The 18,620-nt window shown below is 38.6% G+C and overlaps 1 protein-coding gene across 1 annotated transcript in view; it reads left to right on the forward strand.

Annotated features, from left to right (window-relative positions):
* The window catches only part of MSH2 (mutS homolog 2), an 81,551-nt gene that overhangs the window by 39,272 nt on the left and 23,659 nt on the right, over positions 1 to 18,620 (forward strand). The window contains exon 8 of the mRNA XM_045054181.1: positions 8,668 to 8,777. Within this exon, the coding sequence (XP_044910116.1) occupies positions 8,668 to 8,777 (110 nt within the window). The remainder of the gene's footprint in view (positions 1 to 8,667; positions 8,778 to 18,620) is intronic.

Below are 18,620 nucleotides of genomic sequence, written 5' to 3' on the forward strand. Positions count from 1 at the left end.
TGGTCTGCCTTTTAACAGCAAGTAATTCTATACTGACAGATTACTTTTCCAAGAAGGTAGTACTCATTTATAGTTCCAGTCACAGGATTTAGAAGAAAACTTCTTTGCATCCTCACCAACACTGTTTGCTTTCTGTTATGGTGATTAGTTAGTGTATTTTAGTGGTTAGTATATTTTGTTGCAAATGTTTAGTGGGATCTGGGTGGAAGTAATTTGATGGAGGGACAGAAATACAAGGGTAATATGACTCTTAGCCCAAGAATAGATACCAAAAGATTAAATGAGAAAATTGCTATAATAAGTGATGGGTGAGAGAAAGGAAAAATAATCTTATGAAGTTGGGACTGTAAAGGAAAACTCAGTTTTTCTCCTGTGAGTCGTTTTCCTATATCTCTCCTTTGCTCTCATACAGAACACTGCACTTCTAGTCACCAGATGTTTGGAACTTTTCCCTCCACACCAAACAATTTTTTGTGACACCAGCTGGGTGTCCTACAGTGTAACTCAGCTCTGATATTGTCTCCCTGGAAATAACACCAGATTCTAAGGTTAAGGGTATAGTCCCACAAGACACCAGACCAACTGACTATAGATTGAAGATTCCTGTGATAACCTCCTTGGATTTTTTTTTTTTTTAATGTTCATTTATTTTTGAGAGAGTGAGTACGAGTGTGCAAGGGGCAGAGAGAGGGAGACAGAGGACCCAAAGTAGGCTCCCCCTGACAGAAGGGAGCCTGGTGTAGGGCTTGAACTCATGAACTGTGAGATCATGACCTGGACCAAAGTCAGACACTTAACCGACCGAGCCACCCAGGGGCTCCTGATTTGCTAGAGCAGCTCACAGAAATCAGGGAACCATATTTACCAGTTTCATTAGAGGATACAGATGAACATCTAGAGCTTCTAGTCATGGTTTGGTCTGTCTGGTAACCAGCCCTCATCCAGGAGCCCACCTTTATTTTTATTTTTATTTATTTATTTTTTAAGTAAACTTTACCCCAATGTGAGGCTCAAACTCATGACCCTGATAGGTGCCCCTAGAGTCACGCTTTTAGAACAAGAGATGCTCCTAATGCTCTTAACACTTAGGAAATTATGGGGGCTCCTGGGTGATTCCATTGGTTAAGTGTCTGACTCTTGATTTTGCCCCATATGATGATCTCATGGTTTGTGAGTTTGAGCCCCAAATGAGATTCTCTGTCTCCCTCCTCTCTGCCCCGTGATCACCTGCTCTCTTTCTCTCTCAAAAATAAACAAATATTAAAAAAAAAAAAACACTTAGGAAATTACAAGGTTTATAGGAGCTCTGTGCCAGGAACTGGGGGCAGAGACCAATAGGTTTCTTTTGATCTCACAGGGACTAGCACAAGTATAAAATGATACTAATAAATAATCCATGAAATCAGAAGAAAAAGTCAATATAGAAAAGTACTATTTTGTCAAAATGACAGTAGTCATAAAGGAGAATGAGGATGGTGTCAGAGAAGGTATTACTTGCATGTGGGGGGACTGAGACAGGTGGCTGTGCTTAAACAAAGGGATGATGTGGCTGGAGAAGCTGACAAGAGATGAGTGAAGGAAGGGGGTGGGGCATGAGGAAGGATGAGAGGCCCGTACTGTAGAGTGCTGACCAGTGCTGATGGCAGTGAAAGAAGAGCGGGAATGGCCATGTGCCAGAGGTCGTCATTCAGAGCTATCTGATTACTTAGACATTTTACCATGATTCACCTGCGCTTGGCTTTTTTGTTCAATTTGGTAATTTCTTGGCTCCAGCCTCATATTTGTGTGAATACTTAAACTTTCATTAGCAGTATCTTACTAGTATTTATTCCACTTACCTGGACTTTTAAATCTATTTCATAAATCTATTAAAGGGATCAGATAAAGTTTAATTGTGCTTAATAAAACTTCTAGTTTAGAATTGATAATACAAAGAATTTGTGTACAATTAGTCAAGGAAATGTAGGCATAGAATAAATTGTTTAAATCTTTGTTAATTAAAACTCAGGTCTTTTTATTACCATTTACCAAAATATTTAATAGAATAGGCTAACTTCATAATTAATATAGATTTTAGGTTGAGTTTCTCAGTCATGGACTATTTGAACAGTCTGATTTAGCTGACCTGTGACTAGGGCCAGGCATGGATCTGAGGATAGTGTCACAAGGGCATGTGTAAGGAGGTACCTCCTATGTGCTGTCCAGAACTGTCCTGTAGTTTGTTTTGATTTTTAGTGTTATTTGCTCATTTAACTTGAGATTAGATAGTCTTTCTTTATTTCACTTAAAATTTTTTTGAGTACAGTTGACACAATGTTACATGAGTTTCAGGTATACAGCATAGTAATTCAACAACTCTGTATGTTATGCTATACTCAAAAGTGTAGCTGCCGCCTGTCATCGTAAATACTATTATAATACCGTCGACTATATTCTGTATGCTGTACATTTCATCCCTGTGACTTACACATTCCATAACTGGAAGCCTGTATCTCCTAATCCCCTTCACCCATTTTACCCATTTCTCTACCCCATACCCTTCTGGCAGCTATCAGTTTTCTGTATTTATGTGTCTGTTTCTCCTTTTTGCTTATTTGTTTGTTTTGTTTTTTAGATCCCAAATATAAGTGAAATCATAAAATACTTGTCTTTCTCAGTCTGACTTATTTCACTCAACATGATACCCTCTAGATCCATCCATGTTGTCACAAATGGCAAGATCTCATCCCTTTTTTTTTTTTTTATGACTGATACTCCAGTGTTTGTGTGTGTGTGTGTGTGTGTGTGTGTGTGTGTGTGTGTGTGTGTGTACGTACATCATACCACATCTTCATTCATTCATCTATCAGTGGACACTTAACATTGCTTCCATATCTTGGCTATTGTAAATAATGCTGTACGGGTGCCTGGGTTGCTCAAGTCGGTTGAGTGGCCTTCAGCTCACGTCATGATCTCAAATTTGTGCGTTCAGGCCCTGCATCGGGCTCGGTGCTGACAGCTGGGAGCCAGGACCCTGCTTCAGATTCTGTATCTCCTTTTCTCTCTCTTTTTCTCTGCCCCTCCCCTGCTGTGTGCTTGCTCTCTCTCTCTCTCTCTCTCTCTCTCAAAAATAAATAAATAAAACTTAAAATAATGTTGCAGTAAACATAGGGATGGGTATATCTTTTCAAATTAGTGTTTTCGTTTTCTTTGGGTAAAAAATGACCAGTAGTGGAATTACTGAACCATACAATATTTGTTTTTAATTTTTTAAGGAACCCCCATACTGTTTCCACAGTGGCTGCACCAGTTTGCATTCCCACCGATAATGCATGAAGATTCCTTTTTCTCCATAACCTTGCCAACATTTATTTTTTATCTTTTTTATTCTAGCTATTCAGCAGGTGTAAGGTGATTTCTCATTGTGGTTTTGATTTGTATTTCCTTGATGATTAATAATGTTGAGTATCATTTCATGTGTCTCTTGACCATCTGTCTCCTTTGGAAAAATGTCTATTCAGATCCTCTGACCAGTTTAATCTGATTGTTTATTTGGTCTTGAGTTGTGTAAGTTCTTTATATATTTTGGATATTATTCCCTTAACGAATATATCATTTGCAAATATTTTGTCTCATTCAGTAGGTTGCCATTTTGTTTTGTTGATGGCCTTCTTCACTGCAAAAGCTTTTTATTTTGGTGTAGTCCTAATAGTTGATTTTTGCTTTTGTTTTCCTTGTCTTAGGAGACATATCTAGGAAAAAGTTGCTATGGCCAGTGTCACAAATTACTGCCTACGTTTTCTTCTAGGAATTTTCTTGTTTCATGTCTCACAGTTAGGTCTTTAATCCATTTTGAGTTTATTTTTGTGTATGGTGTCAGCAACTCCAAGAAATTAAAATCTTTTGGTGGCTGGCAGCAAATCTAGTGTTCCTACAGAAATTATTTAATGATGTAATTTCTTAAATATTTCACTTTTTTTTTTTTTTTTGGACAGAATTCCAACTGGGTATTTAATGCAAGATTTTAGCCTTAATTCTTCAGAAATATTTGATGTAAAGTGAGTTTTGTCTGCCCTTAAAAAGTAAACATAATAATGATAATAACAAATAGCAGCTTCCTAAAGTTCAACCCAGGTGGGAGGGCTTTCTTCAAATGGTGAAACAAAATTTAAAATAGAAAAGCTGGGAAGAGTTAAGATGGTGGAGAAGTAACGGGACTCTGGGTTTTCTCAATCCTCAACACAGCTGTAGTAACGTCAGATAACTTGGAACAGCCAGGAAATAGATCTGTGGAGTGGCAGAAGGATCTCCACAGTCAGAAGGACACAGTTTGGCGAATTCAAAGTGTGTGGATGTGAATTGGGGGAGAGAAAACAGCAGAGATGCAGAGGGGAGGGAACCCTTTCTGTGGAGAGACAAAAGGGAGAGAAAGAGAGTGGATGAGAAAGTGCAGCATTGAGTTAGCACAAGAGAAAAACCTCTCTGGACCAAAGACTGGGGAGTGAGAAGTACTGTGTGTCCCAGTTCTTTTTTTGTAATTTCTTAAATATTTCACATTTTGATGTACTTACGAAGCTAACAGTTATTTCTTTGTGTCATCTCTGGTATCCTTGCTAGATGAGTGTTGTGTGTATCAAAACTAATGACCAGGGGCACCTAGGTGTCTCAGTTGGTTAAGTGTCTGACTCTTGTTTTCGGCTCAGGTCATAATCTTGTGGTTTGTGAGTTTGAGCCCCTTGTGGGGTTCTGTGCTGTCAGTGCAGAGCCTGCTTGGGATTCTCTCCCTCTTTCTGCCCCTCCCTTGCTCACTCAGTCTAAATAAATAAATCAATAACCAACCAGTGATTGATTGCCTTATCAGGCCCTTGCTTCCTTCCTTCAGTAAGTCATTCAACAGATGATTAATTTGTGCCAGGCCTTATCCTAGGAGGTACAATAGTAGATATGGCAGATAAGACCCCTGTTCTTATGGAGGGTCAGTAATAGTGGAAGATTAGAGGGAGATAGACAATAAATCAATGAGTAAGAATTTAAATAGTAATAATACAATAAAGAAAGCATAATATATTGATAGGATAGAGTGACTTGGCTGGGTCCAGGGGAAACACTAGGTCTTTTGGTCAAGGATAACCTCTCGAATTGCTTCTAAGGTGGAACTTGTATGATGAGAAGTTGCCAGCTGGTAAGATATAGGGGGAGGCTAGTGGGACCAGCCAGTACAAGTGTCTAAGGCTTGAATTGTTGACGGAGTGAAGGAGAGCTAGAGTGGTCAAGCATAGAGATAGAGAATAAGGGCCATGAGATGCCAGAGAGGTAAGATCTAGCTGAGGTTTTTAATTTTTTTGTGCTGTGGACCCTAAATAAAGCCTATGAACCCTTCTTCAGAATAATGTTTTTAAATGCATTAAAGGAAACACATAGAGTTGCAAAAGAAACCCAGTTATATTGAAATATTGTCATCCAAATATAAAACAAAAATTTTTAACTTTAATTTGAGAGCTAGAGTAAGAGAGAGAGCATGCACTAGTGAGGAGGGGGCAGAGAGGGAGGGAGAGAATACCAAGCAGTCTGTGTGCTATCGGTGCAGAGCCAAATGCAGGGCTTAATCCATGAGATAATGACCCAAGCCAAAATCAAGAGTCAGTTGCTTAACCAGCTGAGCCACCTAGGCACCCCTAAAACAAATTCCTGACAAAGAAATAAGTCCTTTTTATTAATGCATTAAATAACATGATTGGAGTGAAGTTCTAACATCTTTAATGGTGGTTTATTGCCTACATTAGTAATGAAAGTTAATGCCAGATACCAGTTAGAGGTTAGAGAAAATAAAGGTGGAATTTATTTCTTTTCTATGTTTATGTAGTATTTTATTTCAAGGGTCTGTAGTCCTTGTGTTAAGACCCTAGAATATTGTATAGGGCTTTCTAGACTGTGGTAACTAGTGAAAAATGGAGTTTATAAAAAACCAATTGATGCCCATCACTAGATGAATGGATAAATAAAATGTGCTATTTTTATGTAATGGAATATATTTGTCAATAAAAAGGAATGAAGTACTGATGCATGGCGCAGCATGGATGAACCTTGAAAACTAACTGAAAAAAAGGCAGTCACAATATCATATCCATTTATGTGAAATAGCCAGAATAGGCAAATCTATATACCAAAAGTGGATTGCCTGGACTTGGAGGAGTGGCAGGAGGTTGGAGGGGAACTGAAAGTTACTGCTAATGGGTATGGGTTCCCAGTGTTTTGGAGGGCAGTGACAGAGTTCAAAAATCAATTGGCAGTGGTCCCACAAATCTGTGAATAAATAAAAACCATTGATTGTACCCTTTAAAATGGAGAATTGCTTGCTATGTGAATTATAGCTTAGTAAATTTAATTAATTTAATTAAAACATAACCAATTGGGGGGAAAAAAAAAACTCAGTTGGAAATCAGTGCCTGGGGCTTAGTACAAAATATAGGTAGGGGAAAGAATTCAAGATGTTAGTGAAAGTTTGCAGGATAGGGAGCCAGTGAGCTCAGAAGGGGCCTATTGACTCTGAGAAGAGCTGCAGTAAGGTGGGCCTATATGCTTGAGGGACTAGAGGACATGTTGAGGATGGTAGGTTCTGAAGTTTATACAGATATTTCTGTAATAATACCACATGTTTATTCTTGGCATATTTTATTTCAAAGTCGTATTAGAAAACATAACAGAACTTATAGAAAAAATAGAGTTAAGGTGGACCTCAAAATACATGAAAAAAATTTCAATATTACTAATTGGGCATCTGGGTGGCTCAGTTGGTTAAGCGTCCAACTCTTGAATTGGGCTCAGGTCATGACCTTGCAGTTCATGGGATCGAGCCCCGCATCAGGCTCTGCAGTGACAGCATGGAGCCTGTTTGTCATTCTCCCTCTCCCCATCTCTGCCCCTCCCCTATTTGTGCACATGCATGCTTTCAAATAAATAAACATAAAAAAATTGTTAACAGAAGCAGTAGTAAACTTTAATAAAACAGTTGCCTACAGAAGTCTCCATTGCATTTGTACCCAGCAGCAGCATCATGTGACTCTTTGCAGCCTTAAAGTCTAGGGTTCTTGTTACCTCCTTTGAGATGCCCTGTGAGGGCATTTGCTTCTAATAAAGGTCATTTTCACAAAAGTTAAAAATCTGAACCAGGGTAAAGAATTAATAAAAATTCTAGTAAACACCAGCAGATGTTTTTGTGCTTCTCGTGTATTCTCTGCTTTTCCGTGTATCTTAGCATAATGACAAGTACACTGGCCATTAAGCCAGCTACTCTGAGGTCTTCATAGGTTGCTAAGTTTACTCTTCCATTGTGTGACGCTTGCCTTGATCACTTCAGAACATTAATGGGATGGGAAAAAGATGATTTGTGAACCAGCGCCACCTCCACACTTTGCTTCCATCATTCCCCTATTTACCAATAGCATATGAGCTAATTCAGAATAAAGAACCAGGCGTTGAAGCACAACAGACATTATGTGGGCAAAGTGTTGGTTATAGACTGTCTAAATAATGTTTCACACATAGGTACTATTTTCTAAATGTGTGTAGATGCTGTTGTGATTAATAAAACATGAATTCTTAAAACAATTTTACTGACTTCATAGTAGCTTTTCATCATTTTCTCAATCAAGAGCTACTGATATTTCTAGAAAAGGTTGAAGCAAAATGCAGTATGCTAGAGATCACTTGCAGAATTCTTGTAAAAGAATTTATTGGAGATCAGAAAAAAAAAAATCCTTGCAAGGTAACCAATTATAATACATGGTAACTATAGCTGGGCTTCTGTTAAGTGTCAAACATTATGTTAAGTGTTGTGTAGCCTTATCTCATTTATTCCTCTTCTGGGTAGCTATTGTCATTACTCCTATCGTAATAGATAAGGGAAAGGGGCTCAGAGAACATGCTGTAGATCACAGAGCCAGGAGATAACAGAGTTGGGATTGGCACCCAGGTCTGTACTCAGGCCTTTCACACTATACACTTTGTTGCTTCACTTACTCCTTCTGTAATTCCCCAGCATGTGCTCTTAAATAGCATCAAGTAAAGTGCCAGTGTAAATACTTGACCTGATTTAACCTCTGTTAATTGGAACACTGTATTATTAATGGAAATTAGGGATATAAGGTAAGTTAGAGACATTTTAACGACTTTGACTTTGGGTTATTAAATCTACGAAGAAATGCAATTCATTTAGTTGTAATTAATGTCATGTTTCTGCATCTCTAGTGCTCTTGATGAAGGAGATTACAGACAGGCAGGGAAGGTAGTGTTTTATTAGTAGGAAGCTTAGAGAGCCAGATCATTTCCCTTTTTATAAAATAAATACTTAACACATTTGACTTAAATTTACAGTAGTAAATAGTAACTTTGGAGACCCGCTGCACTATTTGCGCTTTTTGGATCAAATGCTGTTTGTTATCTTAGACAAAGTTTTAAAAATGGGACCATTTTGGGGCGCCTGGGTGGCTCATTCGGTTAGCCATCTGACTTCAGCTCGGGTCATGATTTCGTGGTTCGTGGGTTCTAGCCCTGTGTTGGGCTCTGCTGACAGCTTAGCCTAGAGCCTGCTTTGCCTTCTGTGTCTCCCTCTCTCTTTTTCTCAAAAATAAATAAACATTAAAAAAATTTGTAGATAAGAACGTTTTATTATATTTTGCTTTCTTTTAGGAAAACACCAGAGATTACTCTTGGCAGTTTTTGTGACTCCTCTTATTGATCTTCGTTCTGATTTCTCCAAGTTTCAGGAAATGATAGAAACAACATTAGATATGGATCAGGTATGTAATGTACTCTTTTTTTTTTTTTTAATGTTTGTTTCTTTTTGAAGGAGAGAGAGACAGATTGTGAGCAGGTGAGGGGCAGAGAGAGAGAGAGAGGGAGACACAGAATCCAAAGCAAGCTCCAGGCTCTGAGCTGTCAGCACAGAGCCTGATGCAGGGCTCGAAACTCACAAGCTGTGAGATCATGACCTGAACCGAAGTCGGATGCTTACCAACTGAGCCACCCAGGTGCCTTTGTAAGGCACCTTTGAGACAGTGGATGTAAGATTAAGTGATGAGGAAGGTTTGTTTTTGTTTTTGTTTTTTTTTAAGAATTGTTTTAGTGGACGAAGAAAGATTAACAGAGGCAATGAATATTGGGTACAACTGGCTTTCTTAAAGGAAATCTCACAAATAAGAGATTTCACATATGCAATCTAAATTTTGCTTTAATTTCAAGAGAGAAGGGAGATAGTCTCTGGAAAAGAGAAGAGGATAAATGTAGATGTGGAACATAAGAGAAGGCAACTTCTCTTTTGTTTATTTTCCATGTAGGAAAGTCTTTGGGAGAAGAGGTTAGATTATACGTGTGTCTCCTAAGTAGCTGTTGATATAACTAAAAAGTTAACTGTAGTTTAAATACTGTTTAGTTCCAAATTTCTAATTAGTTGAAGAGAGCTTTTAGATTATAAGTGACCTGTACCTAGGGTCTTTAACAATGTTAAATAGTAATTTATATATATAAATATAAAATAGGAATAGTTTTTGAAGTAGTTGAAGATACCTTTTATGAAAATGAATTTGAAAGCAAAATTTATGAAATGGTAATTTTTACTGTTAAAAGTTTATTTATAGAACAAATTTATTATGGGGCCACTGAATGTAGTGTTTTCCAATTTTGTGACATTAAAAATAATATTTAAAATATTTTCTACACTAAATTTCCTGTCAAAAATGATCATGCAGGGAATATGTGCTCTGATATTATTCATATTAAGGTAACAGTTCGGTTTGCAAATTGTTAGATTCTTTGCATTCTTAATAACTGGATTTGAGTTGTTTGTCCCATGTGATGTCGATTTATTTTGTTTTTATTGAATTGTTAACTGAGGTTTAAAGAAGTTAAACCTCATTTACTCTGTGTTCTTTGGATTTTAGAAGTACATGAATATGTATATATAGGTGTAAATGCTTCACTTTTCTGGGACTGTTTTGTCAGTGATGGGCCTAAACAGCCAAAAGACTTGCATTGTTTACCCCTCATTTGGGAAAACTTGCATTTTAGCTATTGTTACCTCTGTAATGTTGCTATGAGTGGAATGATTTAAGGTGTGCAACTTTCAGATCAATGGGAGGCAGAAATACTGCTAAGAAACATCTAATCCCGAAATACCACTGCCTCCCAAGCGGAAGATGTGGCCTTCCCGGTGATTGGGTGGGGTTGGATATTTGTAAACGATGTTTAAATGAAAGCTTGTAGAGGCATAGTTCTTGGAGGTTAACAAAATCTCTTACTAGCTTAGGGATGTGGGGAGGCAGGAATCTAGAGCCCCTCATTGTCACCACAGCTTAGTTCTTGTGAAATGCTGCCATTGATTTTGCCCTTTGTGGCCAGCTTTCTTCTAAAAGTTCCCATGCTTTAATATTGTGGGTCTCAAGCTTAAGCATGTATCAGAACCACTTGGTGGGTTTGTTGAAACACGTTGCTGAGCTTCATCCCCAGAATCAGATTCTTTTGGTCCGGGGTGGGGTGAAAAATTCACATTTCTTTTTTCTTTTTCTTTCTCTTTTTCTTTTTTCCCTTTCTTTTTCGTTTTCTTTTTAAATACAAGTTAGTTAACATAAAGTGTAGTAATGGTTTCAGGAGTAGAATTTAGTGATTTGTCACTTACATATATCACCCAGTGCTCATCCCAACAGGTGCCCTCCTTAATGCCTATCATTCATTTAGCTCATCCCCCCCCCACATCCCTCCAGCCACCCTCAGTTTGTTCTCTGTATTTAACAGTCTCTTATGGTTGGCCTCCTTCTCTGCTTTTGTTTTTCTTGTTTCCTACTCTTTTTTTTTTTTTTTAATTTTTTTAACGTTTATTTATTTTTGAGACAGAGACAGAGCATGAACGGGGGAGGGTCAGAGAGAGGGAGACACAGAATCTGAAACAGGCTCCAGGCTCTGAGCTGTCAGCACAGAGCCCGACGCGCGTCTCGAACTCATGGACCGTGAGATCATGACCTGAGCCAAAGTCGGCCGCTTAACCGACTGAGCCACCCAGGCACCCCATCTTGTTTCCTACACTTGTGTTCATCTGGTTTGTTTCTTAAATTCCACATATGAGTGAAATCCTATGATACTTGTCTTTCTCTGACTGACTTACTTTGCTTAGCATAATACACTCCAGTTCCATCCATGTTGTTGCAAATGGAAGATTTTCATTCTTTAAAAAAAATATTTTTAATGTTTATTTTTGAGAGAAAGAGAGAGTGAGAAGGGGAGGGGCAGAGAGAGAGAGGGAGACACAGAATCTGAAGTAGGCTCTAGGCTTTGAGCTGTCAGCAACAGGGCCTGATGCAGGGCTCGAACTCACGAACCGTGAGATCATGACCTAAGCTGAAGTTGGATGCTTAACCAACTGAGACACCAGGTGCCCCAAGATTTCATTTTTTTTTTTTTATGGCTGAGTAATACTCTAGTGTATATACATATCATATCTTCTTTAACCATTCATCAGTCAGTGGACATTTGGGCTCTTTCCATAATTTGGCTATTGTTGATAGTGCTATTATAAAATTGGGATGCATGTGCCCCTTTGAATCAGCATTTTTGTGTCCTTTGAATAAATGTCTAGTAGTGCAATTGCTGGGTCGTAGGTAGGGCAGCTCTATTTTTAATTTTTTTGAGGAACCTATACAGTTCTTCAGAGTAGCTGTATCAGTTTGCATTCCTGAAAATTTGCATTTCTAACATGTACCCAAATGATGCTGCCTGTCTGGGGATCACACTTTGAGAACTACTTGCTAATAAAATAAATTACTCCTAATAAATTAGGAGTGTAATCTCATCTCAAAGTGAGATAAGTGTGCGATTTCCTTTCACCAATTTGCATCCTACTGCAAAGGCTGCGCTCTTGGGCAATCACTGGGCATTATCTGGCCAAAAGTTGGTGTATATAAATTGAGAATGTTCGAGTTTCTTAAAATTTGTAGCCCCTCTGTCAAAGTATAGATCTTCTATTGAAAACCCTATGCAGCTATCTTTTTATCTGGGTCATCACACTGACAGCCTGTCCAGTAGATGTGGAGGCCTGCCTTTTAGGACCTGTCTTCCTCTCCTGCTCTTGGACAGTTTTAAAAGCTGTCTCCGGCAATGAGCTGTTTGTTTTCCTTATACTCAAGATGTGGGCCACTACTATGATAATTACAAGAAGCAGCAGGATGATAAAATGTTGGATACTTTTGGGGCACCTGGGTGGCTCATTCAGTTGAGCATCTGACTTTAGCTCAGGTCATGATCTTGCTGTCTGTGAGTTTGAGCCCCACATCAGGCTCTGTGCTGACAGCTCAGAGCCTGGAGCCTGCTTCGGATTCTGTCTCCCTCTCTCTCTGTCCCTCTGCTGATTGTGCTCTGTCTCTCTGTCTCTCAAAAATGAATAGATGTTATTTAAAAAAATTTTTTTAAATGTTGGATACTTTTGGTTCATATTTTGCCTTTTGATTTATTCCCTCTCTCCCTCCCTCTCCTCTTTCTTGCTCTCCTTCCCTCCCTTCATACAATATTCTGACTGCATAGGTCCAGCCCTTGAGATACATAGCTGCTTGACAGCAAATAAGCCAAAACATTCCCTCACAAATGATGTACCAAAATACCAAGATGTAAATTTTTAAAGTATTTTCTTTATTTGAAGCTTTTCTACTTAATAAAGATAACACATCTGTTAGACAAGTGGAACGGGGCGCCTGGGTGGCTCAGTCGGTTAAGTGTCCAAGTCTTGATTTCGGCCCAGGTCATGATCTCAGAGTTGTGAGATCAAGCCCTGATTAGGGCTCTGCACTAGGCATGAAGACTGCATAGGATTCTGTCCCATTCACTCCATCTCCCTCTCTTTCTCTCTCTCAAAAAAACCCCCAAAAATCAAAAGCAAGTGAAACAAAACTATACGAAGAAGTATAGAGGCGAAAGTGACCATTCTTCCCTCTTCAGATGAACAGTGTTAACAGCCTAACGTGCTTCTTCCAGCTCCATCTTCCTTATTGTGGGTTAAGATGTACTTTTATCTGAAACACTTGATACATATCTGTTAATTTAGACCTTACTGTGATTGTATAAAATAGTTTTTTAGGAGATTTTTTTTTTTTTTTTAAGAGAGAGAGAGGGAAAGAGAGAATCTTAAGCAGACTCCACTCCCAACGTGGAGCCTGACCTCAACTCGGGGCTCAGTCCCACGACCCTGGGATCATGACTTAAGCCAAATTAAGAGAGTTGGACCCTTAACCGGTTGGGCCACCCAGGCGCCACTTTTTAGTGTCAATTTTTGAATGTTGCTATGGGATTAGAGTGTTGTAAGATTTTGTGTCTGGGAAGAGGAGATTTTAGGAAGGCAAGCAGTGTAATTATATTGATAAAGCCTGGGAAAGGAGAGGTCCTTTGTCCTAATTTTATTGCTGTCATTTAAGATTATGACAAAAGTTGATTTCTTAATCTGAAAGTAGTTAACTTTATGGGGGAGAAAAAACTTTTTTTTTTTCTGCTTTCTTTGATTCATTGTTTGGAAGTCTGCTAGTTAAACTGATAAACAGATTATTAGCAAGAGAACAGATTTTTGGGTTCACAGAAAAACGTGACTCAAGGAGGCTATTAGAATTTGGGGCTTATGTATTATCTTAGTAGGGGAATGGGAGAGGGAGAAAGGGTACTTCCAGGAAAACAAATGACTTTTACAAGTGATTAATGAGCCCTTGAGAGAATAGATTGAGGATATGATAATTTTTGCTTCCTTGGTTATGAAACTCCCTGGGAGGGGATTTAACAACAAATTAGTTCTTTTGGGAGCCTCTGTTTTTAGGGAGATAAGAGAGTGCAGAAACAAAGTCTATTCTCAGATGCTTTCATCTTGGAATAATTTTTATGCCACTATAACATATTCTGAACCCCCCTTCACTGTTAAGTACTGTGTCAATAAGTGAGCTGTGGATTTCCTCCCTGCCCCCAGTAGATTATCTGAGGTTAAACTTAGTATTAGTTAGGACTCTATTTTTCACATAACCTAAAACTCACTACACCCTGGCTCATGAAATTAAAAGTCTAGAGATAGGGTAGGCTTTAATTTAGAGTTGCTTATCCACCAGCTCAATAATACCATGCAAAGGACCTAATTTCTTGATCTCGTCTATCTTTTGTGATTTTAATACCAACCTAACGCAAGCTCCTCTTTTGGCCCTGCGTTGAGTATCTACCAGTAGTAATTCACGTAACATTCCTAGGAAGAGTCCTGCAGTTTGTTTTGATGGGACCATTTAAGCAGTGCTTTTGGCCAGAGATCCTAAAATGTGACCATGGGCCTAAGATAGCTAGGGGTGGGTTATCCCTTTGTTGCAGGTAAACAAAATGAAAGCTCTACTGGGAAGGGGAAGGAGGGAATGAATGACTGTTGTGTAGACAACCAGCCTTGTCTGCTAAGATAGGGTCCTGTAACTGAAGGCTTTTATGTTTTATGGTGTGATGCTGTCTTTTAAATAAATACAATTCCTACTTAAAACCTTCTCTGGATTCTCTAGGGAATTGACCTGATACAATATCTTCTTTATTCTCAGTTACAAACCTTTAAACTTAGCTTGGGGTTATAAAGTGAATTCAACCCTTCTCTGTCATTGTAGATATTTGTAGTGAATTTAGGCATTTAAATTACGTGACTCACGGGGTGCCTGGGTGGCGCAGTCGGTTAAGCGTCCGACTTCAGCCAGGTCACGATCTTGCGGTCCGTGAGTTTGAGCCCCGCGTCAGGCTCTGGGTTGATGGCTCAGGGCCTGGAGCCTGTTTCCGATTCTGTGTCTCCCTCTCTCTCTGCCCCTCCCCCGTTCATGCTCTGTCTCTCTCGGTCCCAAAAATAAATAAACGTTGAAAAAAAAAATTAAAAAAAAAAAAATTACGTGACTCAGAACTACTTTGAGCAAACCTCAGAGGATAGCAATCATTTCATGTATGATTCCTGAAAGCTTTCCTCATGTTTTCCAGCTGTGCACTTAGGAGCTCATGTGATGAAGGGAACAGTCATTTATTTATTTATTTATTTAAAAATTTTTTTTTTTTTTTAACATTTATTTATTTTTGAGAAACAGAGTGAGACAAAGCGTGAACGGGGGAGGAGCAGAGAGAGTAGGAGACACAGAATCTGAAGCAGGCTCCAGGCTCTGAGCAAGCGGTCAGCACAGAGCCTGATGCGGGGCTCAAACCCACGAACTGTGAGATCATGACCTGAGCCGAAGTCGGACACTCAACCGACTGAGCCACCCAGGCGCCCCGAAGGGAACAGTCATTTATATGAGTAGTTGCATTATTTCTTTTTTTTTTCTAGGCTTAGCTTTGTATGTAATACTTAAGGTATTTTTGTGTCTACTTTCCATATATCTTATGGAAAGATTTTCTATTTCTGAAGTACATATAAATGTATCTCTACCACCCCCAGGACAAGGTTCAAAATGGCAATGATTTTTCACAAAAAAGTAAACAATTTCAGTTAGATTGGATGATTCAATGAGATGTATTAAATTTTAAAATTCATTTTATACTATATTTGGGTATTTCATCTTTGAATATTAGTTTTCTTTTTTTTTTCTTTTTTTAAAATATAATTTATTGTCAAGTTAGCTAACTTATAGAGTATACAGTGTGCTCTTGGCTTTCAGAATAGATTCCCATGATTCATCACTTACATACAACACCCAGTGCTCATCCCAACACATGCCCTCCTCAGTGCCCATCACCCATTTTCCCCTTTCCGCCACCTTCCCCCACCTCCAGTCAACCCTCAGTTTCTTCTCTGGGGAAGAAACTCCATGTAAGAGTGTCTTATGGTTTGCCTCCCTCTCTGTTTGTAACTATTGTTTTTCCTTCCCTTCCCCCATGGTCTTCTGTTAAGTTTCTCAAATTCCACATATCAATGAATGAAAACATGATAATCTGTCTTGTCTGACTGACTTATTTCACTTAGCATAATACCCTCCAGTTCCATCCATGTTGTTGCAAATGGCAAGATTTCATTCTTTTTCATTGTTGAGTCGTATTCCATTGTTTACATATACCACATCTTCTTTATCCATCAGTTGATGGACATTTGGGCTCTTTCCATAATTGACAGCACTGCTATCAACATTGGGGTACATGTGCCCCTGTGAATTAGCACTCCTGTATCCTTTGGATAAATTCTTAGTACTGCTATTGCTGAGTCATAGGGTAATTCTATTTTTAATTTTTTGAGGAACCTCCACACTGTTTTCCAGAGTGGCTATATCAGTTTGCATTGCTACTGACAGTGCAAGAGGGTTCCCCTTTTTCCACATCCTTACGAACATCCGTAGTTTCCTGAGTTGTTAATTTTAGCCACTGTGACCAGTGTGAGGTAGTATCTCATTGTGGTTTTGATTTATATTTCCCTGATGATGAGTGATGTTGAGTGTCTTTTCATGTGTCTGTTGGCCATCTGGATGTCTTCTTTTGAAAAGTGTCTATTCATGTCCTCTGCCCATTTCTTCCCTATTTTTTTTTTTTTTTTTTTTTTTTTTTTGGCATGTTGAGTTTGGTGTTCTTTCTAGATTTTAGATACTGACCCTTTATCTGATATGTCATTTGCAAATATCTTTTCCCATTCCATTGGTTGCCTTATAATTTTGCTGGTTGTTTTCCTTTGCAATGCAGAAGCTTCTTATCTTGATGAGGTCCCAATAGTTCATTTTTGCTTTTATTTTCCTTGCTTTCCGGCATTTGCTGTGGCCAAGGTCAAAGAGGTTGCTGCCTGTTTTCTCCCCTAGGATTTTACTGTTTCCTGTCTCACATTTAGGTCTGTCATCCATTTCGAGTTTATTTTTGTATATGGTGTAAGAAAGTGGTCAGTTTCATTCTTCTGCATGTTGCTGTCCAGTTCTCCCAGCACCATTTGCTAAAGAGAGTATCTTTTTTCCACTGAATACTCTTTCCTGTTTTGTCAGAGATTAGTTGGCCATATATTTGTATGTGGGCCCAATTCTGCATTCTGTCTTCTGGTCCATTGGTCTATGTGTCTTTTTTTGTGCCAGTACCACGCTGTCTTGATGATTATAGCTTTGTAGTATGGGCTAAAGCTCAGGATTGTGATGCTTCCAGCTTTGGTTTTCTTTTTCAACATTACTTTGGCTATTCAGGTCTTTTGTGGTTCCACACAAATTTAGGTTTGTTTGTTCTAGCTCTAAGAATGCTGGTACTACTTTGATTAGGATTGCATTGAATGTGTAGATTGCTTTGGGTAGTATTGACATTTTAACAATATTTGTTCTTCCAGTCCATGAGCATGGAATGTTTTTCCATTTCTTTGTGTCCTTTTCAATTTCTTTCATAAGTTTTCTATACTTTTCAGCATACAGATCTTTAACTTCCTTGGTTAGGTTTATTCCTAGGTATTTTATGGTTTTCGGTGCAATTGTAAATGGTATTGATTCCTTGATATCTTTTTCTTTTTTAAATGATTATTTATTTTGAGAGAGACAGAGACCCAGCATGAGTCAGGGAGGGGCAAAGAGAGGGAGACACAGAATCCCAAGCAGCCTCCAGGCTCTGAGCTGTCAGCACAGAGCCAGACGTAGGGCTTGAACTCAAAAACTGCGAGATCATGACCTGAGCAGAAGTCAAACACTTAACCGACTGAGCCACCCAGGCGCCCCTCTTGATATCTTTTTATGTTGCTTCATTATTGGTGTATAGAAATGCAGCCAGTTTTTGTACATTGATTTTATATCCTGTGGCTTTGCTGAATTCATGGATCAGTTCTAGCAGTTTTTTGGTGGAGTCTTTTGGGTTTTCTATGTAGAGTATCATGTCATCTGCAGAAAGTGAAAGTTTTGACTTCTTCTTTGCCACTTTGGATACCTTTTATTTCATTTTGTTTGATTGCTGAAGTTAAGACTTCCAAAACTATGTTAAACAACAGTGGTGTGAGTTGAATATTAGTTTTCACATACACTTACTATTGGTATATCTTCTATTATTGGAAAAGTAGTAATATTAGATAACTTTTTTAAAGTGTATTTATTTTAAGAGGATAGAGAGAATCCCAAGCAGGTTCTGTGCTGCCAGCACAGAGCCTGACATGTGTCTTGAACTCATGAACTGTGAGATCATGACCTGAGCTGAAATCAAGAGTCAGGTGCTTAACCGACTGAGCCACCCTGGCACCCCTAGGTAAATTTTTATTGACAATTCTGGGACAGAAAAATGGAAATAGTTTTTAAAAAGCCACAGTTCCATGATCATACTACAACTAAATGATTATTGTATATGTAAGCTGTAAAGATACTAATAGTATATAAGTGATTCAATATTTTTGTTCTTGGAAATAAATATACATGAAATATATATATAAAGGAAGTATTCATGGGGCGCCTGGGTGGCTCAGTTGGTTGAGCATCCAACTCCGGCTCAGGTCATGATCTCACGGTCCATGAGTTTGAGCCCCACGTTGGGCTCTGTACTGGCAGCTCAGAGCCTGGAGCCTGCTTCTGATTTTCTCCCTGCACCTCCCCTGCTTGCTCTTGCTCTCTGTCAAAAATAAATAAAACAGTAAACAAAATTTTTTAAAGGGAAGTATTCATATTCTCCTACCTAGATTTAATTCTAAA

Source organism: Felis catus, chromosome A3, assembly GCF_018350175.1.
Source record: "Felis catus isolate Fca126 chromosome A3, F.catus_Fca126_mat1.0, whole genome shotgun sequence".
In the NCBI taxonomy this organism is placed as follows: Eukaryota; Metazoa; Chordata; class Mammalia; order Carnivora; family Felidae; genus Felis; species Felis catus.